This window comes from Mchenga conophoros, linkage group LG23, assembly GCF_057382185.1.
Source record: "Mchenga conophoros isolate Kocher_MC1m ecotype Shallow Benthic linkage group LG23, M_conophoros_male_GT1.1, whole genome shotgun sequence".
In the NCBI taxonomy this organism is placed as follows: Eukaryota; Metazoa; Chordata; class Actinopteri; order Cichliformes; family Cichlidae; genus Mchenga; species Mchenga conophoros.
In genome coordinates, this window is record NC_140547.1 from 51,655,517 (window position 1) to 51,681,641 (window position 26,125).

At 43.0% G+C, this 26,125-nt stretch overlaps 1 protein-coding gene across 7 annotated transcripts in view; it reads right to left on the minus strand.

Annotated features, from left to right (window-relative positions):
* LOC146548298 (histone deacetylase 4-like) overlaps window positions 1-26,125 on the minus strand; it is an 85,775-nt gene that overhangs the window by 3,870 nt on the left and 55,780 nt on the right. For all 7 annotated transcript variants that reach the window (XM_085266123.1, XM_085266121.1, XM_085266122.1 and 4 more), the window contains 19 exons: window positions 23,560-23,688; window positions 23,358-23,467; window positions 22,757-22,891; window positions 22,442-22,634; window positions 15,750-15,973; window positions 9,467-9,682; window positions 8,986-9,181; window positions 8,175-8,308; window positions 7,968-8,070; window positions 7,802-7,848; window positions 7,576-7,683; window positions 6,123-6,178; window positions 5,741-5,828; window positions 5,523-5,642; window positions 4,563-4,660; window positions 3,682-3,800; window positions 3,361-3,494; window positions 1,887-1,971; window positions 1,381-1,525 (listed from right to left, as the gene is read on the minus strand). In XM_085266123.1, coding sequence (XP_085122249.1) covers window positions 1,381-1,525; window positions 1,887-1,971; window positions 3,361-3,494; window positions 3,682-3,800; window positions 4,563-4,660; window positions 5,523-5,642; window positions 5,741-5,828; window positions 6,123-6,178; window positions 7,576-7,683; window positions 7,802-7,848; window positions 7,968-8,070; window positions 8,175-8,308; window positions 8,986-9,181; window positions 9,467-9,682; window positions 15,750-15,973; window positions 22,442-22,634; window positions 22,757-22,891; window positions 23,358-23,467; window positions 23,560-23,688 — 2,440 coding nt within the window. The remainder of the gene's footprint in view (window positions 1-1,380; window positions 1,526-1,886; window positions 1,972-3,360; window positions 3,495-3,681; window positions 3,801-4,562; window positions 4,661-5,522; window positions 5,643-5,740; window positions 5,829-6,122; window positions 6,179-7,575; window positions 7,684-7,801; window positions 7,849-7,967; window positions 8,071-8,174; window positions 8,309-8,985; window positions 9,182-9,466; window positions 9,683-15,749; window positions 15,974-22,441; window positions 22,635-22,756; window positions 22,892-23,357; window positions 23,468-23,559; window positions 23,689-26,125) is intronic.

A 26,125-nucleotide genomic window follows, 5' to 3' on the forward strand; every position in this document is an offset into this window, starting at 1 on the left:
CTGTGAAAAAGACTTGACTCAACATCAAGCAACGATGAGCAGGTCCTGATGTTTTACAGTTAAAGTTGTGTCACGATCGCTTTCACGTATGTTTCATGATGTCAGTGAAGCAGTTTGAACTCAGAGCCAGTTGACCCAAAACAATGTCCAACTGTGCGTCTGATAGTGAATATTGATTGATATTAAATAGTATTAGTATTCCTACTACTATTATTAAAATAGTATTGTTTTACTATATGATTGTATATTCATTGTATATTCAGTACGAGTGCGTTTTGAGCTGAGTGTGTGTTTGGTGTGTACGGCTACATTAAAAATAGGTCATAAACTTTACACATCTGGTGTGTTAAGGCCTTTAAAGTTTGCATGATTGATCGCGTCTCTGACCTGAAGTGGTCGATGTGGCGGCTGTTCGCTGCATGGTACGTCAGCTAATTTAACTTCGTAAACTGGACCTCTGGACTGTGTTTGTGCCTTTTGGATCACATTTAATGCTATTTTCTGACAAATAGCACACATTGCTTCTTGTAATTGCACTAACAGGACGTTACTCAGCACTTGTTAGCAGGTAGATCTACACCCATGCATCTAAATCTCTCCTTCAAGCCATTCAAACAAAGGGTAGCATCAGGAAAAAGTTCCTCTCTGCTTTCACCTTATATACTTTTTTTCTTCTTTTGTGCAGATGATTTCAGCCATTTTAGCATCCTGAAGTCAGTTATTTAAATATTAAATGACATTAATTTAAGACCTTAGCAAGAGTGAAAGGGCAGATTTACAAGATGCTAGTGAGGGCTGCTGTGGTTTGGAGATGATGCCCCTGACAAAAACACAGGAAGCTGAGTTGATGCTTAGATGTTCAGAACAGAGAAGATTCATGGATGTAGTAAAGGAGCACATGTTGGTTGGTGTGACGGAGGAGGATGTGGGGGACAGGGTGAGGTGGATCCACTACGGTACAAGAAGTAGAAAATGTTCTTGTTGGCTCTTTGTTTAGGTTGCTTTATAAATGACCTTTGACCCTATCTAAAGACAAACAAAGTCACTATGATTTCATCTATGTTATCTCTTTAAAGGCTTTAAAGTTGTAAATATAGTCCAGGGAGTATATTTACAAAATATACGTGCAGTTGATCAGTATATGCAGAAGTTGTTCAGTAAACGAATGAATCTTTGAGTTATTCGGAGGTTTTATTGGAGGTTTCCATCAGGATTAAATATATTTAACAACACGTTACTCCGACTGCAGACTTGATGTCAACGACAGAAAGTAGTGACTTTACTGTTGCCGGGTTTAAAGGTTATATAAAGTGTATAACTACTCTTAAGTCAAGACTATTGCTCTTAACACTGTGTTTACTTGTGGTTTTGGATCCTTACCTTTGCTCCATGGCATTAGAGTTGGCCACAGAGAGAGAGGCCATGGCGCTGACGGCCTCAGCCTCCTCCGAGTCTCCCCGTTTGGCTTCCAGCAAAGAAAGCCCCAGCCGCGGCGAGTAGCGCTGCACCGAGCGCCAGTACTTACCTGAGAAGACGGAGCAGATAAAAGACAGGAGGGAGAAAAAACAACAAACGCAGAGGAAGTGAATAAAAGTAAAGCATTAAGAGGGCTGACCTTAAATATATGAAGCTCACACGAAAATGAACCAGAGAGAATCTTAAAAAGTAAAAATAGATATTCTCTAATAAAAATGTTGCAGACTTTATTTTGTCACAGAGAAATGACATGTTGAGTGTTACTCAGCTTGCCTTTCACGTACTACTTCCATGAAGGCTAAACCCTTTGGATTGTTTATGAAGCTACAGATACAGATTAGGTTTCTAATAAACTCTGTCCCTGTGGGTATCGGTGTTATGAGTCGGTGCTCCTGCAACGGTCAACTCACTGTGAGTCTCCAAGACTTTCTCCAGAGAGCGAACAGCGTTGGGGTTTGGCCTCTGCTCGAGGACAGCCTTGGGCAGTGGGTCCAGCTGCATGGGACAAAAACACAGAGAAAACACAAACATGAGCGTGCAACAGCTTCAACGGGATGACCTGCCAGCCTTTTTTAATGAATCTCAGCCGCTCCAGGACAGCGACGTCTATCGACTGCCCCGGAGTTTAAGTGTGGATCAACAAATAAATACAATAATAATATAAAGACTATTTTATAAATAAATAATATAAATACAATAAATATATCTAAAAAAATCTAATAAATAACAATAACTATTTAAGAAAACAACCAGAAAGAAATGAACCAGTAAAATATTGCTGCCCGGCCTCAGAATCCTTGTTGACCCTGTGGTGACATTTGAAAGTTCTGTCAGTGTTTCCCGACCTTTCGGAGCCGTTCCACATATTCCACATATTCCACATATTCCACATATTCCACATGAGAAAAATCCTACAGCACACCACCAAACAAATTTCACAAAAAGCATATTGATCATTTTTCTCTGGGCACCAGGCTCTGTTAGCTTTTTTGCTTTCTTTTGAACACTGCTCTACGACTCCCCCCTCGGGCACTACGACTACTTTGTCGTTTCAAATATTTATCGATTGCTATTACGTACTGCGCTGCCTCACTCACAGCATGACTATTGTGTCATTTCTTCTTCGTCTTCTGTTTCACTGGCACTCGGCAACCTATTTAATTAGAGCAGGTAGTTGTACTGCCCTCTAGTGGAAGAGACTGTAATTGTTCTGCCCGTTACTCACGCCGGTCATTACTGATCAGGTGGAAGCAGATAATCTTCCACGGCACACCTGATCATTTCTCGCAGTACAGTGGTTGGGAAACGCTGTTCCAGGTGACTTTCTTCTTGAGTCATCGCACTCATCCCTCCTTGAGCCTGGTTATTTTCGAGGTTTCTTCCTGTTTTTCATCCCCACTGTCACCAAAGCGCTTACTCATATTACTATAGGCTCTTTACCTTACAGCAAAACGTGCCTTGAGGCAATCTGCTGTTGGGATTTGATGCTATATAAATAAAATTAACCTGAATTGTTGTGTGTCCACGCTGCATGCCCGGCTTTGTGACGACTTTAGTCTTCACGGCTGGAGAGTAAAATGGAGTCGACTCACACTATTAAAACTGGCTATTTTAGCTCCACCCCTTTAAGCCAAACTTCTTCTTATTGGCTAAAACTTGCATACGTTTTGAGAACATACAGAGCCGAGATGTGTTTACTTAATCACTAACTTCTCCATTTCTTCTCATGTCCACTTCCAGTCAGTTATCATGTGTAAGATGAGCAGGAACAAAGGAGCGTGGTCCGAGTCCTGCTTCGACCGGTCTTTGTTTCTAACGTCGACCCTTTGAGACGTCCTTTTATTAGGATTCCAGCCTTGCGTGCTTTCAGAGTGACCTCCTTACCTCCTGGCCGAGCAGGGCGGCCACGCAGGCCTCGGAGGCATCACAGATGGCGGTGAGGTCGTGACCTCCCTCTAGAGCCAGGACCACACGGCCTCCGGCGAGGGTCATCAGCTGCCTTGTCAGATAACCGAAACCTGAAGAGAGTTTACAGGAAGGAGGTGAATGCACTTAAATGTATCTGAATGCCTTCCACAGCTGCTGAAGTTCGTTAACATTTTAGCGCTCTGTTAGACTCGGCTTCAAAGCTCGGCCAGCAGCGTGCGCGCGTGTGGAGCGGCTGGAGCGCGAGATAAGAAACACTACCGATAATCTCCCACTCACATTTGGATGTCAGAGTGTAGCCGCCCAGCGGGGGAGGGTGTCCCTCGACGGCGTCGAAGCCAGAAGAGACCAACACGATGTCTGGAGCAAACTCGCTGGCTATCGGCATCACCACTGACCTGCGAGTGGAAGGGCGGGGTTCAAAGATTAAACAGTGCATCAGCCAACATCTCAACATCATCTGCACAAAGGCGACGCACAAAGGAGAAGCAAGCTTCAATCATTATTGATTTCATGACAAACAGTTGCTTCATTAAAGTTCAGCAAATGATTAAAGCTGATTATTAATGAGCGTCACACAGTTACTTTTATTTGTTTCATGAGATAAAAAGCTGAATATATCTGTTTCATCCAGTTTCATCTATTAAGAAAGTATCATGTGATTAGTTATGGCCGTCCAAACAGAAACATCCACCTGAAGAAACATTTGGTATCATGACAAAGGAACAGGAGCTCTCAGAAAGAAAACTTTGTGATGCTTTTATTACAACACGCTGACGTCTGACCATTTCACCTTTCATTGTGTATTTTCTTATCTTTACCCACATGCTTAGAGCAGAGCCTGAAACAGTAAGAAGTTTGTCACAGAGCTCTCTCCACGCTCTTTCATATGATGAATATTAATCGAGATGGTTTCTTGAACAGTTTTTAAGGTCAATTTTGAACTTGCTAACAATGACGATCAAAGTCAAACACTCAAGGCCCCGCATATTGTTGTGAAGTCTGAAGGCCAACAAACAAATGGAAGCCATTATATACGCCCTCCCTTTAAGGGAAAACTTTATTTGGGAGCAGGGCTTTAAAGGCAGGGCGCTTAACTCCGAGGTTTGTCGTCAAAAGTTAAACCGACCCCTCACATGTGCTGAAGGTTTATCTGGTACCTGAAGGCAGCCAGGTATTCTGCATCTCCCATGGGCGGGTCGAGACCTCCGGTGAAGGCAACGTTGACGTTGAACCCGACTCCAGGACCACTGCCCACCTGTGGAGAGGAGCACAAACTTCAAGTGAGTGTACGACACAAATAAAAAGGAAAATGTCCTTTTTTTAAGCTTTTTAGCTTCTTTTGGGTAATTACAGGATGCTTCTCCCTACTTCAGATTATTTCTTGCCTTTTGATCAAGATGTCTTTAAAAAAAACTACGATTAGAACAGAGCATTAATAAAGTGATCCTTGGAGAGAGTTCAACTGGAAACGAACAAGATACACCCGGAGCCGACAGATAACATAAACTTGGAGTGCGACCAGCTTCAAGAAGTGTGGACTGAAAAAACTGGCAACCAAACTAAAAACTGTCAAAAAGCTGAAGTGGACCAATTATCATTATCCTTTGCAGCTCCACGGTTTTTATTCTTGGACTCGAGTTCATGTTTAAAATGATCTTTATTTATTTTATACTCCTCAGTTCAATCGCTGTGTGGAACAACTCGTTTTAGCTCGTCTCCCTTTAAGGCAACTTTTCTTCATCACACTGAGCCATAAAACACAGCGTGAAGCTGACAGGGCTAAATTATACACAATTTTATCTTGTTATGTGAAGCTGGCCATATTTAATATGCGTATCCTGGCCACCAGGTCAACTGTTTATTGAGGCAACTATCTAATCAGCCAATCACGTGGCTGCAAAATCCCAGCAGATCAGGAGTCCAGCCACGTTCAAAGTCACTTAAATCACCCATTCTGATCTGACTTTGAACTTCAGCAGGTTGTTTTGACCATGTCCACATGCCTGAATGCACGAGCTGCTGCCATGTGATTGGCTGGTTACATATCATTAACAAGCAGCTGCACAGGTGTGCCTAATGAAGTGGCCACTAAAAAGTAAAACAGGTCACACACTCACCTCATCAGGTGCTCCGCTTCCAGGGAAGAAGTTGCCGTCGTCGTAGCGATGAACAGAGATGTAAAGGACGTTGGGGTCATCGTAGAAGGCTTGCTGGGTGCCGTTGCCATGATGAACATCCTGAGAGTAGAAGAAGAAAATAAATCTAACTGGTCTTAAGAAAAGAAAAATCTGCATCTTCTGATTAGCGTCACATGACAGAGGATCATGTGACTCACCCAGTCCACAATGAGGATCTTGTTGACATTCAGTCTCTGCTGCAGCAGTTTGGCTGCGATGGCCACAGAGTTGAAGTAGCAGAAACCCCTGAAACAGCAGCAGACGGAGGGCAAGAGCTCCTGTTTGTTATGAATATCTTTGCCAGAGCTCCATTTTCATTTTTGTAATGGGACAATTTAAAGACTTTTTGAGGAGAATATGGAAAATAAATAAAGCAGGGCCCGAGAAAGCTGGCAGAATAAAGGCTCTCAGGATTTTATGTGCAAATAAACTCAATGGTTTATGTAATTTCTATTCCAGACGAGCCCGTTCCAGCTCTGGTTTTTGTATACGTGCAGATTAAGTGTCTCCAAGTCAGTGCGGTGACGGCTTTGGCCTTACATGGGAGTGCTTTCCTCCGCATGGTGTCCAGGAGGGCGGACCACAGCGAAACCATTCTGGAAAAAGAAGAGGCAGGAGCGACAGGAGTCTGTTAGCACTGATCACTGTTTCCTCTGTGATCCTAACCACCATTAAAAAACATCATAACTTAGCCTTTAAGTGGGAAACTATTACACACGAATCAAATGAAACGCTGAGAGTGTGACAAACATTAAATCACAGCAATACAAAGCGAACGGAGGGTTTAATAACTGCAATAAGGCTGCAACAAGTTTTGGGTTAAAACAAGCAATGATGGCCGTTTGTGTTTGGGGCTTCCCACGATGCACTGAGCGCTTAATCAGGAGTTATTATTAATCCTGGTTCTCTTCCACAGAATCTCTGCCAGAGGCTTCTTCCTTTTAAAAAGGGAGTTTTTCCTTCCCACTGTTGCCAAGTACTTGTTCATAGGACATTTCTGCAATTATTGTAGAGTCCTTATAATATAAAGCGCCTCAAGGTGGCTGTTGCTGTGATTTGGTGGTATATAAACAAAACTGAGCTGAGCTCAGTGAGCTGTGAAACATGGGGACTGCAGGTAAACTACTCTGCAGTTATTGATAAAGGTGAAGCAGCCAATACGAATTAAGCTGCGTGCTCTATTTTTTCTAGAAACTTCTTGCTTAAACTTGTGAGTGATGCTCTCAGGTAGACACCGAGTTGTCTGCAACCACTGGCCAACTGTGCATGGGGAGTTGTACCTATTGAAGCATGTTGGTGGTAGCAGAGACGCGTTTACTTTGAAGGCAAATGATTTTCAGTGTGAACTGCACTGATTAAAGTTTCACTACTGCTGACTCACCAGTTTGTGAATGATTGGAGACAAGCTGACAAACTTCAAGAGATTGGCACAATCTTTTAGTGACCAAAGCAATCACAAAGATGTTTTGGACTTCACCTAGCGACAGCAACAGACACATGTTGCTACTTCAACCACATGTTTCAGTAGCAGCCAAGACATCCAGAAGAAGAAGAAGAAGCTCTGAGTAGAGACCCTGCTCCTTCTCATCAAGAGCCCACTGAGGTGTTGCAGGTGTTTCATTAAAATGTCTCCAGGTGCCTCCCTTCAGAAGCTTTCTGGGTACCCCCAGCTGGGAGGAGACCCCGGGGCAGATCCTGAAGTCACTGGGGGGGTTATATATATCTCATTTGGCCTTTGAGCATTGTGGTATCTCCCAAGTGGAACTGGAAAAAGCTGAAGAAAAGGACATTGGAAATACCAAGCTCAGCCTGCTCTGGCTGGGTGATGCAGAACGAATGAAAGGGGGTATCTTAAATTTTAAGTGGCAACTTTGGGCTTCACTCTGAAGTTTCAAAGACTGTGGCAGAACTGCAGCACATAAAACACATTAACTTTGCTGCATCGCAGTGGGAAACAGAGCAAGAAGCACCAGACAGGTGTAATCAAGGTTACCTTTAGCTCTCCAGTAGCAACTTTAAAAACAAGCTCTACCACCGAGCCGACGGCGAGGCGAGCCGCGCTGGAGGAGTGGACCTCGTTCCAAATGGTGTCGCTGTCCACCTAAGACCAGAAAACCGAGTCTCATGTTGATAAACTGGCTTGGAAACCGATGTTGAATAGTGCAGGAAGTGTGAGCTGTTTTAGCCCCTTTTAAACAAAGCAAACAAGCATTACTTACCCCCACCCCTCCACACGGGAGCCGAACAAACATAGGAGTGATTGAACCTGTCGCAGGAAACAAAGATTCAATTTGACATTATCAGCAGCTGAGTGTGAGAGAGTGTGTGTGTGTGTGTGTGTGTGTGTGTGTGTGTGTGTGTGTGTGTGTGTGTATAAAGGCTTACAATCAAGTTTCTGTCGGAGTGGGTTGGTTCCATACAGCAGGACGTGGGCTTCAGAGTGAACTGTCTGCAGCTCTTCCAGAGTGGCCTTCCTCCCACGGATGCACTACACACAGACAGACACACAGATGGATTCAGCTCACATAAGCGGTTCACTACTTTGTGCGACGGCTGGTGGATGCTGGATATCTACATTTTTTGCAAGCCTACCTCACACTGAGCTCTGAGTCCAGTCTCTTGCAGTCGGGACCAGATGCTCTGAATGCGTCCCGCATGCTCCGGGTGGCTGTTGGTGTTGCCGCACATGCACTGATGCTTCTGCATCAGGGAGTCATACACGAGGCCTTGGAAACACATGGAAACATTCACTACACTCGTTCAAATGCTCGTACACACTGACTGTGAAATACCACCTTCATTTTTGTTAATCTACACAATAGCGGTCTAGATGAACGCCTTACTCTTTTATTTTGAAAAGCTGAGGCATCAGATCCTTGTTTGATATTCGCTGTTGAGCTGTGCTTTTCCCGCACATTTTTCTGTAGTTTGGAACTGAATCGGAGCAAAGTAGGCCAAACTAAAAATATCTTCAGCTGTGGTGCTCGCATGCAAGAACTGTCACAAAAGTGCGCTTCCTAAAAGACACGCTGAAGCGGCTGGGAGGAGATTTAAAAAAAAAAAAAAAAAAAGAGGTTTCTCCTCAACGAGTGAAACAACAGAGTGGGAGAGACAAAGATTTTGGCAAGATTCACTGATCCAGCTCGTCTATTTCTGCTACCAGATGGAGGCTGGAACTAGCCCAACGTTTTCTGGCCAATTCACCTGATTTCTGGGTGATTTTTTTTTCTTTCCAGTCCCGAGTGCATTAAGATGGAAATTAAACTCACAGGGAGGCGGCTAAACTGCCGATGAATCCTACTGGTTGCTTTACGGTGATTGTAGATTTGAGTTAACGTGTAAGCAAACGAGCACGCACACAGTACGTGATGCTTCAGTGGGAGGAGAGGAGGGCGATGCTGACCTGTGGTAAAGCGAGGCTTGACTGGAGGATCGGGCGTGGGGACGCTGATCGGGAAGGAGGAAGCGGAGGCCGGAGATGACTGGGCCCTGGACAGGGGGCGGTGTCCCGGGAAGGAGATAGAGAGGCCGGCAGCTTCCATGGAGGCCTGGTAGTTTCTCAGTTGGTGAATCCGCTGCTGCTCCAACAGCAGGGCCTGCTGCTCGCACGCACAAAAGTGAAAAATAAAGGATGGGAATTCTGGAAAATGTTTAGATAATAAAACTCTTTGATGCTTTTTTTTACTGCAAGCGCAACTTGTGGCCAAAAGGTGGCAGCCAAAACAAATAATCTGGCTTTGATCGTCCCTTTTGCTTCTTAATCTCATGAACGCTGTGCCATTTCTTTCAAACCACCCCCCGCCACACTCCAGGACTTCCCCAGGAACACCTACAACCTATCTAAGCCAATCAGGTGCTCTAAAAGTTAACTCCTCATCTTTTACCTGTCTGAAGAGGAGCTCCTGCTCAGCCTGCCTCTCCCTGTGCTGCTGCTGCAGCACCTCCTCCTGCAGCTCCTGGGGGTCGGGGGGCTCCTGCTTGATGGTGACCCCGTGCGGCAGGCCTCCTCCATCCTGGTGCTCCCTCAGCTCCTCCTCTGTCTCCTCGGGGTGGCTCTGGTGCTGACGGCCCACGGGCGACTCGCTGGGCTTGGCCATCATCTGCGGGACACGGCGCAGGCAGAGAGAGAGAGGGAGACACAGAAAGGGGAGTGAGGGCGATGATGCCGCGACGTGAAATTTATTTCACAATCGAACAGCGGGATGCGACAAATCCAACGTGTGAGGCTGCATTCAAGGCAAACGGGCACGCTCTCCTCTGAAACAAATTCCTGGCAGAGCGCTCTTTCCTCTCGAGCATTCTTCTTTTAACAAGCTTAATTTGGATTACTCAGCCAGATTGGTGTCTTGCTCATTTCAAACCTATCCTTTCTAATTGAATGTGAGTAGCCGCTCTCCCGACTGTACTCCGGGGCAAAATGTGTCTCGCAGAACAGAGACATTCCCCGCTCCCCGTCGCGTCTCTTTACAGTCGACTCATTCTGGGCCCCCCGTTAACCGAGCGGTGACTCAGTTGTCTCTTCATTCACTTTTACTGACACGAACCGCTAAAAGGGCCCGAGAGTACTCGCCTCCACAGAGTTTACGATATGAAGGCTGAGAGAAAGAAGTGTTTGCTGGAAGTCTCAAGAGTGAGCTACATTTACAGGTGTGTGTGTGTGTGTGTGTGTGTGTCTGTGTGTGTGTGTGCGTGTGCGTGTGTGTCTATGTCTGTGTGTGTGTGTGTGTGTGTGTGTGTGTGTGTGTGTGTGCGTGTGTGTCTATGTCTGTGTGTGTGTGTGTGTGTGTGTGTGTGCGTGTGTGTCTATGTCTGTGTGTGTGTGTGTGTGTGTGTGTGTGCGTGTGTGTGCGTGTGTGTCTGTGTGTGTGTGTGTGTGTGCGTGCGTGTGTGTGTGCGTGTGTGTCTGTGTGTGCGTGTGTCTGTGTGTGTGCGTGTGTGTGTGTGTGTGTGTGTCTGTGTGTGTGTGCGTGTGCGTGCGTGCGTGTGTGTGTGCGTGTGCGTGCGTGTGTGTGTGTCTGTGCGCTCCCACAGCTGCGAGCCTCTGGGTCCCCTTGGCTCAGTGCCAGGGGACAGCCTTGACGTCAGAGCATTCACCAACTCCCTTTCAACCTCCTCCTCCTCCTCCTCTTCCTCCGTGTTACTGTTCTCGTCTTCTTTGCATCCAAACAGATGTTTCTTTACCCCCATTTTTCACGTCCTGCTCTGACCTCTGACCCCCCCCGCTCCACTTTCCCAGAATCCTCCTGCCTATCTGCTTCAAACTGATGCCCTTCATTTCATTAGCAGCCAAGTTAAAGCAGACATAAAAATAAAAGACAGGAAACGTTCTGTTTTTATTAAACTTGGTGCTAATCTGACACTAATCTGACACTTCCTGGTTAAATAAAGGTTAATAAATAAATAAATAAATTTACACTGGTAAACTGGCTGTTTGTCTATAGCAGTAATTAACTGATTACATTTATATGTGACTAATTATTAAATGAGCATAATGTTAGACCACAAAATCTACACTCAGGTAATACCTGTGTTCATATACAGGGCCCAGTATTCAAGTTGCTTTAGCTTGTCTATAGTCTCTGCTGCAACTGCAAGCCACTTTGCAACCCACATCCAGCTCCAGCTGCTCCTTTGTGTTGTTTTTAACATCTTTTACTTTGGAGTTAGGCAATCATACACTTGTTCTTGACTGGCCTATGTTGTTATCTGGGCTGGATTATCCAATGAGCATACAGTATACTCATGTACAGCTTGGTGCCCATTCAAGAGCCAAATGACACCAGAACTGTTCGATGTTGAAACCATATATTATCGAAACAGATATATTTCTTTATCATATCAGTTACATAATTAGTAGAATACGGTAGTCCGTATTTTACCTGACACTTTCTCCCCTACATTACAGAGGCTAGTGGTCTCTCCCAGGTATAACAGGAAAACGGGGGAAAATGGCATGTGTAACTTTTATAAAATTGCCATTTTTTAATAAACAAACTTAGGATGAAAATATTTCCCTTAACTTTAAAGTTGTTGAGACGTTCAGTGCGGTGAGATGAAAGGTAATCCGGAGGTTAGCAGCTCACAATCACAATCAGATTTATTAGCTAAAAGTTTGACTGGAGCCAATCAGAGAAGAAATCATCCATCAAATATTATTATTTTACTTACTAAATTTTGACAGATAAACAATGTTTACTCCTCTGGGCTCTACTTCATCACTGTTTCAACACCCGTCCAGAAGCAGTACCGTGGTACTGTCAAGAGGTAGGTACGGTCTCGCTAGTTCAAACTATTCTGTGTATATGTATGCAAACACTCCTGTATGTCGGATTACTGAAGAAAGAAAAGAAGGAAGACGGTGGACGACACCACAAAAGGCAATAAATACACAAGGTAATGAGGCTTCCCTTTAAGGAACACAGTGAAGGAGAAAACCCAAGAGTGCAAACACAACAAACCCAACAAGGAGACAAACTCAAAACACTGTGAGCGATAATCCCCACAAAAAACCCCAACTCTGTGTCAAGACCTTGATAGTTTTGAAGCTTTTGCTAACACAGATATTTTATCTGAAGTTCAGAAACATGACGACATCTTCTCTCACAGATACCTGCTCTTCCTGTCTTAGGGTTTCCACCTATGTGCACAGGAGTGTGGGGTCGTCCCAAGCCAAAACCATATCGTCACTAGAAAACCTTCTTCTGACTATAGTTATGTTTCTTACTAAACTAATTTTGATACGTGATCCAGGCCATCTTGCTTTTTGTGTGTGGTTTGATCTTTAGCATTATTCTGCTATTTAGCCAAATTAAACGCTGCTTTTAATTGTTCGAGCTACACAAACTGTGCGCACGTCTGTTGTAAAATGGTATGGCTTCTCAGACAGCAACTAATAGAAGCATGTTTACATTTAGGTTCTTCCATTTCTCTGATCCAGCTGAGGTACTATATATCAGGGGAAAGTTGGACATGGATGACTTGTATAAAGAATACCATGTAACGGATCCACACTTGCAGGAAACTGTGGCTAGAAGAATCTGGGCAACCTTTCTTCAAGGCAGAAAGACACCAAGTATGGCTGCCGTTGGATGTTTTCTCTTCTGAAATTCCTGTTACAAGTGCCTTTGTAGAGTTTTTCCTTTTTGGGCTGACCAACAGAGCCGGTGTGCTCCTTATTAACAACGGGTTGCACCACAACAGGTGGTGCTACATGTTTTTAATTTTTTTTGTTTTCCATTGCCTTTCCTGACATAACCCCAAAGGGATTTCTGTCTCCTCCTGGGATGAACTCGGGATCTTTCGCTTGTTAAACCACCAAATATGTAAACCAGCTACAATACGGCGCTCTGCACAACTCATAAAGTGTGAAACTCAAGTCGAGAGGAACTTTGGATACAGTTGTAAGAAGTTGTACACCTATGCACTCCAGGGGAAGGCCGTGTTGGAATCTGCATGCTCACACAAAAAAGTACAAAGTGAAGAAGAACATCTAAGGTAAGATGAACTTTGAGGCTATAGAATTGACTGTTTGTGCTGTTTCCAGCGTGGTGCTAGATTGTAATGCTAAACCAGTGCAGTTCTTGAGTTTCAGCCAGCCTCTTTCCAGGGTGCTTAAGTGCACAGCGTGTGTGGGCATACCTGCTTTTGTTGCAGTGTTGCACAAAACTGAAAAGATGCGATTTTTGTTCCTGTTTCCTCCTGACTCGTTTCAGTTTTTTATGTATTCTCTTTACATTTTGTGCATTTTAAAGTGCAGTAACTGAATTGGTGTTAGCAGGATGGCTTTATGAACTTTAAGCGAATAATGACTTTTAGGTATATGGTTATACTTCAATATGTGGTGCTAAAAGAGAAGTTTGAATATCTTAAATGTGGTGTTTGTTTTACAGTACTGCCATGTTCATAACGGTTGCTTGAGAAAAAATATGAAGTGTCACCTAAAGTGCAAAAGCAGGAACCACTGAGTGTAATTCTATTTAAAATAAGAATGGATTACAGTTATATGAACACTTACAATGTGTGGGAGAGTCAAACTGTATCACTCAGCCTTTTAGCTCACCCTCAGTTCATATAGTTAATAATGCATCAGTAGTGTAGTTTAAGCCCTCATAAGCATCTTTTTTATTCTCTTTGTATGCTTTGAAAAAGTGTCATTTAAATAAAGGGAATGACACATGCTAAAGGCAACCTACACTCAAACATATTTATGGCTGAAATGCTGGCTTTAGCTAATTTGACTACATGGCATTTTCCATGTAATTGTATTACAGAATTAAAATGTAAAATGTTACATTTAATGAAATGCATTCAGCATTAGCGTTAGCCAAGTAGTTAGCTAATGCTATTAAAGGTTTTCACTAGCAAACCAACAAGAGCAACCTAAATTTGGCTAACAGGAAACCTAACTTGATCATATATTCATTCTATTGTATCCATTAATAAAGAAAACACCTGAAATGATAACCATTTTAACATAATACTAGAGATACATGTTTGCTATTAGCTCGTCAAACTGTCTGCCCAAAAACACTTTTCTGTGATTTTGCTTTTTTTCTACTTCTGTTGTATTTTATTCAAAATCCACTGTGTTTAGTGTCCTTTTGCGCAATTTTTCTATTTGCTGATATTTTAAGTTACAGTGTGTATGACCTCTCAGAGCCACCGTACTGCTGTGTGTCATTTTAAAAAGTAGCGATACATTAAATCAAACTTTTTCACTACCATAATACTGAAGGCTGTGCCCTACATTAATAATCTCTTTGGTTTGCTAGGATCTGGTTACCCTAACCGTAGCACCGGTCTTCAAGTGAGGATGTAATTGAGCTGAAGCTGACACTTTCGTAATGCTTAAAAAATGCACAAACCTAACAAAAATGACACATTTCATGAATGTTCATGTCAAAAAATGATGTTGTGCCTAATGCACGTAAGTAGATGAGGACAAATTTTAGAGGAACAGTGCAAAAGACGTGGTGACAGAATGCAAGGAAGGCAAAGACTAATCTGGATCATAGCTTTTCAAAAACAAAGCTATTTGCACACATTTTAAAAATGAGGTAGCAGTAATGTTTAGAGGTGCTGGTAGGCAGGTTTTGCTACATCAGGACAGAGCTGGGCCGGCTGTAAGCTGCACGCATAACAGTAATCAACCTTCTCATCCAACTCTGGGACACATAAAAAACTGTTGCTGACCTTTTCCTTTACATGTCAGAGATCTCCTAGTATAAGAGTTTGAAACCAAAAGGACTCGAGTTTAGATCAACTTGTCAGATGTAAAAAAAAAGAGTAAATCTTATCTATATCTACATTCACAGTAGATATTTAAAGGAACAAAACCAGCTCTTTTATCCCCTCTTGTATTAATTTGACAGAATAACATGCTAAAATAGAGATTTTCTTTCTTCTTTTTGTCCTGGCAAAAACAAGCAGAAAGCCGTCCTTAGCGTGCCAGAGGCTGTTGAGAAAGGTGTTTGTGTAAAAATCTGCCACTTGAGATCTCTGAAACATATGAAGGGAGTGAGATGGAGCAGAGCAGTGCGGGGGAGGTGGAGGAGGAGGAGAGGAAATCCCTTGTTTCATCCACCCACCTCTCCTCCAGCACGTACCCTTCTTGAATAGGTAAAGCGGCAGCTGCTCTCTTCCTCCATGCCCATATAAGGCAGAGGCTTCCGGCGCGGTTGCCATGGCAGCGCATGGTTACCTCGCAGCCCGTGGCAACTGTCTCGGCCACAGTCGCAGAGACGTGGATGCAAGCATTCACACACACACAGACACACACAGCTATACATGTTAACCCATACCTGCCTCCACCTACTCACAAACAAAAATACTACAGAGAGAGAAAGAGAGGGCAGAGGAAAGTCAACAACTTCACACACAGCCAAAGCTAACACATTATTGGCTGTGTAGCCCGGTGCTGCCTACGCAAACTACTACACTACAGCTCCAGAGCTGGCCCTCTGAGACTCATAGCCTCCATTAATTATCAGTTTATGTGAACGTGATATCAGATTTCTGGCCACTCGAACCCCCTGCCTGAGACGACATGTTATAAAGCAACATGGATGCATGATTCAACAAAACGGCACCACTTTGCATTCAAACGCGCCCGGAGACAAGCTGCCTTTAAAACAAATCACAAGTTGAATTCAAACCCAAATTGAATACCTTGTTTAGGTGGAGCTGCTGCTGCTGGAACTGCTGCTTGTGCTTCTCCAGGAACTGCTGGTGCTGCTGTTGGACCACCAGCTGCTGCAGTGCCAGGGCCTGCGCATGAGCCTGGGCCGCGGTCCCCTGGGGCAGCGGGGCCGACTGGGTCCTCCCCAGGGGCCGGTGTTGCCGCTGCAGTTTGGTCATGGACGCTGCTGACGACATAGACAGGCCGCTTACACCTAAGACACAAACAAGGCAGACGTTACTACATAAGGCAGAGCAGATACCAAAGCATTGTTTCAAAGTAGTCTGGCAAGGCGCTTGATTTCTCAGTAACAGCAGCAGCATTGTTTCAGGCCAATCCGGGCCCTGCGCTTGATGCATTATCTTACAACGTCGCTTCAGTTTCGTGCAGCTTTTTAGGAAAATGTGCTGAAGCAGTGTTTTGTCAATGACATGTCTTAAAGTGGCTCTGAGCACCGGAGCGACTATTTAGACTAGGTGTCATAATGATTCATGGTTACTTGAGTGTGCAGTCTATTCTGGCGGTTAGCTCAGGGGAAATATGACAGCATTTCCAGAGTGGCGACCCTGTTTTTCCAAATTAAAAATCAGAAGCGAGAATCTAAACAATCGAATCACGAACAGGTTCACGTCTAAGCAGAGGGGCGGGGAAGCAGGTAAAGTCCAGCTGGCTTCGATTACAGCTCACAGGAGTCTCGGTTAAGACTTCCCAGACTGGAGCGAAAACACCTGAGGAAAATCCCGAACTCTTGGTATAAACCGCACTGATGAGAGCGCTCATATTCTAGATAAATATGATGTGTTCCTAATGTTGTCGTTGGACCTCGGATTAGTCAGCAGATGTATTTGCGAACTGAATAAAAACAACCATCTGTGCTGCAATACTGTGAATCTCCCATTGTAGTGACACGAGATCATCTCAGCAGCTCAGATCAGCTTGCGGAGTGTCGCAGCACTGAGAAAAAGTAAGAAAGCAGACGCGGAGCCTCAGAGGCACCACATCGCTGTGCTTTCAAACCGATAACTTAAAGAGAAGGAGCCGGGGAGGAGCTGACATGAAACACAAGAGTTAGTGTTAAGTTTTCATGGTTAAAAGTGCGTCTTTCTGATAAGTAGCTTGTTGCTGCACGTAACGATTCACACTCTCCAGCTCTTGGCCTGTGCGTGGGCATTGATACGTCCTTGTCTGTACGTTTTTGGACAAGAATACACGCATTCTCATACGTGCGTCTGTATCTGCGTCACTGCTCATTCACTGCTAATGCCCCACTGAAAATAGACGCAGTGTGGTAGTGAGTGAATGAGCCGATGAGAAAGGGCACACAATGGACCCATGTCATACTCAGACAGCATATGCTGACATATGAAAGGAGCTCATTAGGTCGAGCTAATGAATGGACGTCTGTCAGTGTGAGGGGGCACACAGCGATGATGGTTTTATTTTTCTGCACGTCCATGCGTGTGTGTGCGTGCATGTGTGTGCGTGCGTGCATGTGTGTGTATGCATGTGTGTGTGCATATGTGTGCGTGTGAAACCAGATGGCTGCAGGAGCAAAAATGAATATTTTTACTTTTCGTTTACGTTGCATTTGATTCTTTTGTTGCTTTTTCTCAGCTACTGCTGCTATTTATTTAACATTTAATCAAGCTGAGGCTGTAAAACGAAGCAGTAAGTACCAAAAACTGCAGTTCCTCTAATGGCCACTTGAGACCAACTCTAAAAGTGTTAACTCTAAAACTCTAAAAATTCTCCATTAACTGCACTATTAAAATGTCCAACTTTAGAGCAAAAATAACATCTTTACAGATATTTTGGATATCTACAGCCAATTTTAGCATCTGTGACAACTACACAGGTTGAACTGTTATACAGCACTGTGGAAAAGTCTTCAGCTGTCCTTCATTTCTTTATATTTTGCTAGGAAAACGGAAAATAAATGGAAATACAAAAAAAAGGCGTAAAAACAGAGTTTGTACAATTCTAACAAGCCTGAAAGTCAATATTTGGTATGGCCCAACTTTATTCTTCAACACAGCCTGGACTCTCTTAGGGAGCTTTCGGTAATTTCTTTAAGCAGTCTTCAGGGACAGTTCTCCAGGCTTCCTGAAGGACATTCAAAGCTCTTCTTCGGATTAGGCTGCCTTTTGTTCTCTGTCAGGATGATCCCACACTGTTTCAATAATGTCGGGCTCTGAGGGATCCATCAATTTTTCCAAGATTTCCAACATCACTGGCTGAAATGCAGCTCCAAATCATGACAGAGCCTCCACCGTGTTTTACAGATGCCTGTACATTCACTGCTGTAGCGCTCTCCTTACCTCTACCATACATACTGACCAATGTTCCCTCTAGTTAGGGGTGGGTTTTTATAATCGATTTATCGATTAAAATCGATTCTGGCTTGGATAACGTAAAATCGATTCATTAAAATCCTGAATCGATTTTTTAATATAAATTTATTTTGCCCGAAATGCCAGAATCTCAGGTGAAAGATCACAAAATTTCAACAACCACCAAACAGCTAAGACAGTAAATGAGAGCAGGTACACGGATTCTGCACAAAGACTTAAACACACAGCGCGACCCGCGGATCAGAATCAGTGAGATGTCGCCTTTCTCACAGTCGGGGATGAAAGCCGACAGCTCGCTGACTCTGATCTGTCGACGGGTCCGCGCTTTGTGTTCACGCCCTTTTTGCGCTGATTCTGAAGCTGTTAGTTTGATCTCTCTCCAAACAATACTGACTGAACCAGCAGCAAAAGAAGATCCAAACTACGCTTCACATAAACATCGTCATGAATTCACTCTGACTTTTACGGTTTTGCTTCGACCACGATGCACAGCTCTCTCTCTCTCTCTCTCTCTCTGTACTTCAAGAACAGTTTCCCGTCTAAAAATCTGTTTTCTTCGTTATTCGCTTTCTTGTTACGCACAAGTTTACAGCGCTGTTGGCCAACGTTTTTTTTTTCGTTTTATATACTTCCGAAAAAAAACCTAATTTCTGCTGTTCAATACTGAACAAATTTAAACTTTTTAAAATTATGCAAAATGCAAAACGCTGTGTCTCTAATAAAACCGCTGTAACTTCAGAGGTGATGTTCATGTGTTGATTAATGGTTTTCTTTCGTTTTTTGATGTACTGCAGATTAGAGCTGGGCGATATGAGATTTTTTCATATCACGATATGTTTTTTTCATTTCAGGCGATAACGATATCTATCACGATATAAGCCAAATAACTATATTTGTAAGATTTAAATGTGCCGTTGCTCACAAGTAAAATGTGAAATAATCAGCAGCTTGTTTTTATTTAAATATTTATTTCCCATAATAAGTTCAACAGGGTAGATGTACTTAAGGAACATGAGACTTTTTCAGATAAATAAAGGCAAATATTGCAAACTACACAAAAGGCAGCCGCTAAAGCGTTTAAGTTTCAAAATAGAACAAACGAAACAGACTAAACTGTCAATTCCACTTAGAAACAAAATATTAATTCTAAAAATAAATCTTAGTTTGTTTTACAGAAGAACAGACAAAACTGACTAACTTTTGTCAATATCAAATAAACTGAGAACTAAAAGGAAATTCTCAATCTCTCCTTGTTGTATAGCTGAGCTTTTCAAACAGTTTTAACAGTTACTTTAGTCTGACAAAAGCCGAATGACGAATTAGCGCTTCCAGTCAGAGACTGAGGCTACGTCCACACGTACACGGGTATTTTTGAAAACGGAGATTTTCCGTTTTCGTTTTAAAAAATAATCCCGTCCACACATAAAGGCAGAAATGAAGGAAAACGCTGCTATGAACATGCCAAAGCAACAGGTGGCGCTAGATTCCTAACCGTGCAGAAATGTTGGCCAATCAGAAGTCTAGAAGCCTCGGTGGGAAAAAGTAAACAAAGCTGGGGCATAGAAGCAGACCCGAGTCGTATGTGTGGACGGACAGTAACTGTGTGTATGTAAGCATTTAAACACTGCAGAGAGTAGAATTACCAGTATTGTAGAAATTCATTTCACCGAAACAATAACGTGGCGCGCAGTGTGACGCATGCACCAGTTTATTGTATTTCCAGACTTGCTTTCGGCACAATTTACAGTGCACGCTACTCTGTTTTTTGTCAGACTTGAAATAGCCGAAATACCTTCACACTACGGAACTTCTATGGCTCTTCCGTTCGACAATCTCTCCGGCATTGGAACCATCATCTGTTTTCTCTTCGGTCACGCTCGGTTGATTTTTCTAGTCGGCACACTCATTTCCTCCATTACCCGCTGGCTGCTTCCCAAACAAACACACGTGCGGCTTGGCACTTGTGCTGTACGTAACAAGTCACGCGACGTGACGCTGCGGCTGTGATTGGTTCGGCTCTGCGCTACTGAATTTGGATTGGCTGACCTTTTTTTTTTTTTTTTTTTTTTAAGAGGACAAGAGCGGCGAGGTCTATTGCGATAGTTTAATTTCTCTATCGAGTAAAAGTTATATCGCGATACATATCGTTATCGTTCTATCGCCCAGCTCTACTGCAGATTATTTTTATAAAATCCAGGCCAGGAAAACCTTCATGTTTTTCTGTGTTTTATCTTCAGCTACTTTGACACAAAGGCCTCTGCTGTGACGCTCACACCTTTGATAAAGTCTTGCGTGTGTCAGCTTCCTTTTTATAGATACAAAAATATGTAAATGTGCTGATCTGAATTATAATATTTCTGACTGTCAAAATTTCCCAGATTCAAATCGAATCGAATTAAATCGAATCGTGGATCGAATCGATTCGGGACCTTGTGAATCGGAATTGAATCGATTCTAGAAATGAGTGACGATACCCTGCCCTACCTCTAATGTTTCATGTGTCTGAGCGAACACACAAACTCTCTGAGCGTCCCTTGGACCACTGTGAGCAGCAGCAGACGTGTGCACTGTGGTCACGCCAGCATCCAATCCATCCAAGTTACATGTTTATTAAAATAATCTAATTACAGCATTTATGTTAGACTACTTTTAATTAACTGCTTTAGCCCACTTACAATGAAAAGAAAAATAATCTTGTTCATGACCTGTAGCATGTTAACACTATTGGAAGTAAAAAAAAATAAAAATAAAAAAAATATATATATATATTTATATTTTTTTTAATAAAGCTCTGACTTGTATGATGAGTCTGTGGTCTGGGAGAGAGTCTGTAACTCTGTCTGCAAATACAGTAAATAATGACCAATGTTGGGCAATTACCGGTAACTATAGAGTTACTTCTTCAAAAAGTAACTGAGTTATGCAAACAAAGTTTTGCAGCTGTTTACCTAAAAATGCAGCCAAGGTGTTTTTTAAACAAACATTTCAAACTATTTACAGAACAATCAGCTGTTCTGCATCAAATCTGATGCCACACAAATTATTTGTGCCGCTCCAAAAATAATTTGTGTCCACTATGAGATGAAGGAGAACAACAGCCTGATACCTGCAGGCCTGACAGCAGCAGATGTGTCACTGCTGTAACACCTGTAACACTCAGCAGGCGCCTCATTGTTCTGACACACAACAACACTACTGACTACACTACACACTGACTACACACTGACTACACACTAACTACACACTAACTACACAAGATTTGTGCTAAACGAATAATGAATCGCATCATTGGCTGGACTGTGGGATAAGGTGGCATCGTTCTGATCCCATACAGGAGCAGTCAGTCACTGACTAACACTGTAAAACAGAATTGTTAACGTATTTATTTTAATTTCAATTCAGGTTAGATTTTTTTTGTGCGCAATGCAGATTTTCTGTGCGCAGAGACGTGGCAGCAGCTTAGAGGGAACATTGATGCTGACAGTGTTTCCCTTACTTAAGAACGGCTCTTTGACATCCATCCTAGACGACCTCTGTCCGGGTTCCTCAAATTTTTTATGACCCACTGCACAACACGCTAAGACACCAAGTTTTCAGCTAATGTCTCTTTGGAATTAACTTGTTGGTGCAAAAAACAAAACAATTTTATATATTTAGCTAATCATGCTGCTACTTGCAAAGTCCTTAAAGATATAATTAAAAACTTGCTCTTTGCTAACTTGTCTGTGCAGACACATGCTTGAATGTTTCATGGTTCAGTGTTAAATAACTTAAACAAAAAAAACATTCCTCTGAAAACAGTAAGGCACATGGACTCCGTCACTAATGAATCAAAAAGCAACACAAAATTACATGGCTGATTGTGCCACATGTCAGTGGCATGTTTAGTTACACATTATCGCTCATTAGCAGGTATCTGCGTCTATGGATGCTCCTTGGTAGCATCAGTAAATACCAACACCCTCTTGTCTATCCCCCAAAAACCAAGATGAGTTTGAACCTTCAAGATATGAGCTCAGTTGGGTGATAACTAACTAACTCTTGTTCAATGTTCAGTTTTATTTAAAGGACACTCCAGGGAAGCAGCTGTTTTCTCCTCTAAGTATATGTTGTTTTAAGCCTGTTTATCTAACGGGGGCAGCTTGCTGTCCCCAGGGTTCAGGTAACACCCGAGGTCTACCCTCTCATCCAGATGCGGTCATGTCGGCCTTCAGATCACTATAGTGATTGCAAAAAATAGCTAATTTGGAAACCAGTGGCTATCGCCATCTTTCATGTATATATAGTCTATGCTTTAAGGTATTTAATAAAAGCTGAATTGTTTCCCCTACCTGTCACCAGGGGGCTCTGCGCTGGACTCTGCTCCATGAGCACCATATGTTGGAGCAGGGGACTGTGTGCACCGTGCCCGCCTGTTCCTGCTCCAGCCTCGGCCAAGTAGGGGGTCAAGTGGCCACCGGAGAGGAATGGAGGGCTGAGGGAGAGGGCTGGCTGCAGGCCTCCATCCTGTTGGGCTGAGGTCACCTGGAAAAGAGCGTGCAAGCATATTTGAATAGATAGTTGGAGACAGTGCACTCTAAACAAAACAAATTCACAGTTAGAGAGATGCACAGTCTGCAAGCTGTTCAGTCAAGTTTCCTCCTTACATTAGAAGCAGCAGTGGCCGTGGCAGTGGCTGGCAGCCCCAGGGTGATGTTGGGTAAAGATGGGGAAGTGTAGAGGGACAGCTGGCTAACGGAGCCACGATCAGCACCGCTGCACAGCCTCTGGGCCAAAGATGCCTGGAAAACACATTTAAATGATTTATCTGTGTTTGCATCAAGGGAAAAAACCTCCTGCACACAGATAACAAAAAAAACCAAACAGCACACAGAAGAAAAAGTCCACACACGGGGAAAGATCTACATTTGCATCCTCACTGCTGATGTAAAACTGTCACGGACAGAAGCCTCCTCCACACTGCCTGAGTGCCCCTAATGGCTGCCACAAATAGCATCTTGCCAGCTCCTCAGCCTGCCTCCTTGTCCACAGAACAATAATCCAAACATCCCTCAATCACAGCCTTCATACGTACTCCAGGCTGCAATGTTTTAAAGCTAATAAGAGAACCTGCAGCACATCGCTGGCACAAAGGAGCCAGGCTACAATTTCAGAGATCAGGCTTAATAAGTTTTATGCTAAAATTACAAGAACAACAACAGAAAGATAAATGGCATCTATAACAGCAAATGTATGCGTGTGCGTTACCTCCGTGTTGTTGGAGACTGACACAGTGATGCCGTTCTCATTAGGGATGTTGTTGGAGCTGTTATTTGGAGAGCTTGGGCCCGAGCCGGGTGCGCTGCTACATGCCGAGTCTGAAACGCGCGCAGACACACAAATCAAACACACAAGAAACCAGCAGCAGTGTGGAATGAAACTCTGAGCGAGCCGTTTGCTTGCCTCTTACCTGCCATGTCGAGTGAGCGTTTCTTGGCGCTGGTGATGGGACTGTCTCGGCGACGCAGCAGCGGACTGCTCCTACGCTCGCTTACCTTCTGCTTCAGCCGGGAGCGCAGTTTCAGGTTGGGCTCAGATGCTGAAAGAAGATTGAAAAGAGACCAAATTCTTTTTTTGAAATCCAATTTGAACTCTGTTATCATAAGCGCATAAATACCTTAATGAAGAAAGCTTTGATAAGCTACTGAAACCTCCTACTAACCTACTAACCTCCACTTCTGTCACCTCTGGTAAATGGGATATTTTGGTTTCTTGCCAACACCAGCTGAGGAGCAGCACCCCTGTCAAACCTCCTTGATGTTAAACAGATAACTGGCAGCTTTGGATGAATCAATCGGCAGGAAGTGAGAGTTACCTGAGCTACAGTCACGCAGACTTTCAGCTTAAACTGGGAGCTCTACACACTGATCAGCCGGGGGAGCACCTTCTACCGAGCGGCTCTGTTACGAAACCTGTTAGGTGGACAAACTGTTAAGATAAGATAAGATAAGATAAGATAGAACTTTATTAATCCCTCGGGTGGGTTCCTCTGGGAAATTCGACTTCCAAAAAGCACAGCAACGACCGAAGTTACAGTTACAGAATTGTTATTTTATATATATATATATATATATATATATATATACACACACACACGCACGCACGCACACACACACACACACACACACATAAATACAGAGACATTGTATTGTACAGTGAGGTGAAGAGGCATGTTATTGTTACATGCTGCTATTCATTTAGTGTACAATTCCCCCCGCCTACTGAGATGCTTTCGAACAAGCCACATTCTGATTTTCCCAAAGACGTTGTGGCCAAAAAGCAATTAGCTCCAATTTGGGAGCCGTGTCTGACTGGCTAAAGGTCTTTTGGTCTTTTGTGTACGTTGTCACGGACTTGTGAATGGATACTGACAGAAGGGAACGGCATGTCACCTCATTAGCCTTCATGGCTCAGACCATGAAGGCTAATGCTCGGTTTATTTTACCCTGCCAATCAGCAGCCTTGGATAATTTTTCTATTTATTATCCAATTTTCAGTCATCAGAGGATAGATAAAATCAAAAACAGGGCACTTCTAACCTTTATTATGACATAACCAGTTTAACCGTCTACTATATCTCTTTTAAGACTGACAGGATAGGTAAAAGCACCCAGAAGCTACCATCACCGGAGCAACTGTTCCTTTTGGGAAACGATCACAGATGAACTTGTTCCCGTTTGCAGTGTCAAGTAAAAATAAATGTGTGGAGAAGACACAAGTGTGAAATATGAGGTGTGAAGGTACAGTAACACAAAGTGGGAAGGAGAGCTCAGTCCAGATGGAGTCAAACCAATTAACGTTGAGGGGAGGTGGTTTTCAAAGCCAATTTACTACAAATCCAATAAAAACTCTGTGACTCTGCTTTAGATTTTAGATCTAAATTAAGCAAACCCAAAAAAAAAGGGTCTTTGTCATAACAAATACAATATTTGGTCAAAATGAAGGCTGCTGATTAAGGCTTTTGACTTTTTGAATGCTGTGAATGTTCCGGTGTATTTCATCACTTTTCACCAAGCACAACAAGAGATTCTGATATGTTCTGTTTTAATATTTGTTCTAGTAGTAAAACTACTGTATCTACTAGGGGTGCAACAATACACAAAATTCACGGTTCGATATTTTTTCGATACAAAAAATGTTCATGCTTTTTTAATTTGTCATTTATTAAAATTATAAATATGTATTTTAACTCAAAAGTACAGTTTTTAAATTTAATGTTGCTGAAACAACAAAGTAATAAAAAAAAAATAACTATCTGATTGAGGAATCCCTCATCTTTGGAAAAGAGTTTATTACAGAGAAATGGCTCTTTCAAAATAAAAGCTCTACTATACGCTTCTTCTGGGCTATATTCTCAGCAGCATATTAAACATATCAGGTCCCCATAAGGAGAATCCTGTGCTAACAGCTGTCTAAATGACTCGGGTAAAGTTTGTAGCATGCTTGCTTGTTGTTTTTGTCTGCTTCCACTTGTCTTTGCACTAGGATGCTGTCGGAGTAAATGTGCAGTCATATTCGTTGATAAGCTACTGAAATGAGAAAAAAACCTTAAAATACAGTTTCTACATGTCACCAATTCATTTCGAATTAACATTTTCAAGAGGTTTGTGATTAATGCATTGATGCGACCTGAGTGCTCACACTGTGCGTCCATAACATGAAGGTTATAACACAAACTCTGTCTCTCGTTACCACGTGTATACTACACGATGCACGACACACGATTAAGGCGAAAAACGGTCGCACAACTGAAAAATCATCTCAAAATGGGCCAAAAATGGCACAGTGTATGCCCGGCTTTAGTCAGCGTGGAGCCACTACTCCACATCGAAAGAAGGCAGATGAGATGTTTTTAATGACTTCTCTATATTTTATTGTCTGGAAACTAATGCATCACATATTTAAAAAGCATCATGGCTGCTGTTTTGCACTTCCTGTCCAATACAATAAGTGCCAACTTTCTGCTCAAACTTCTT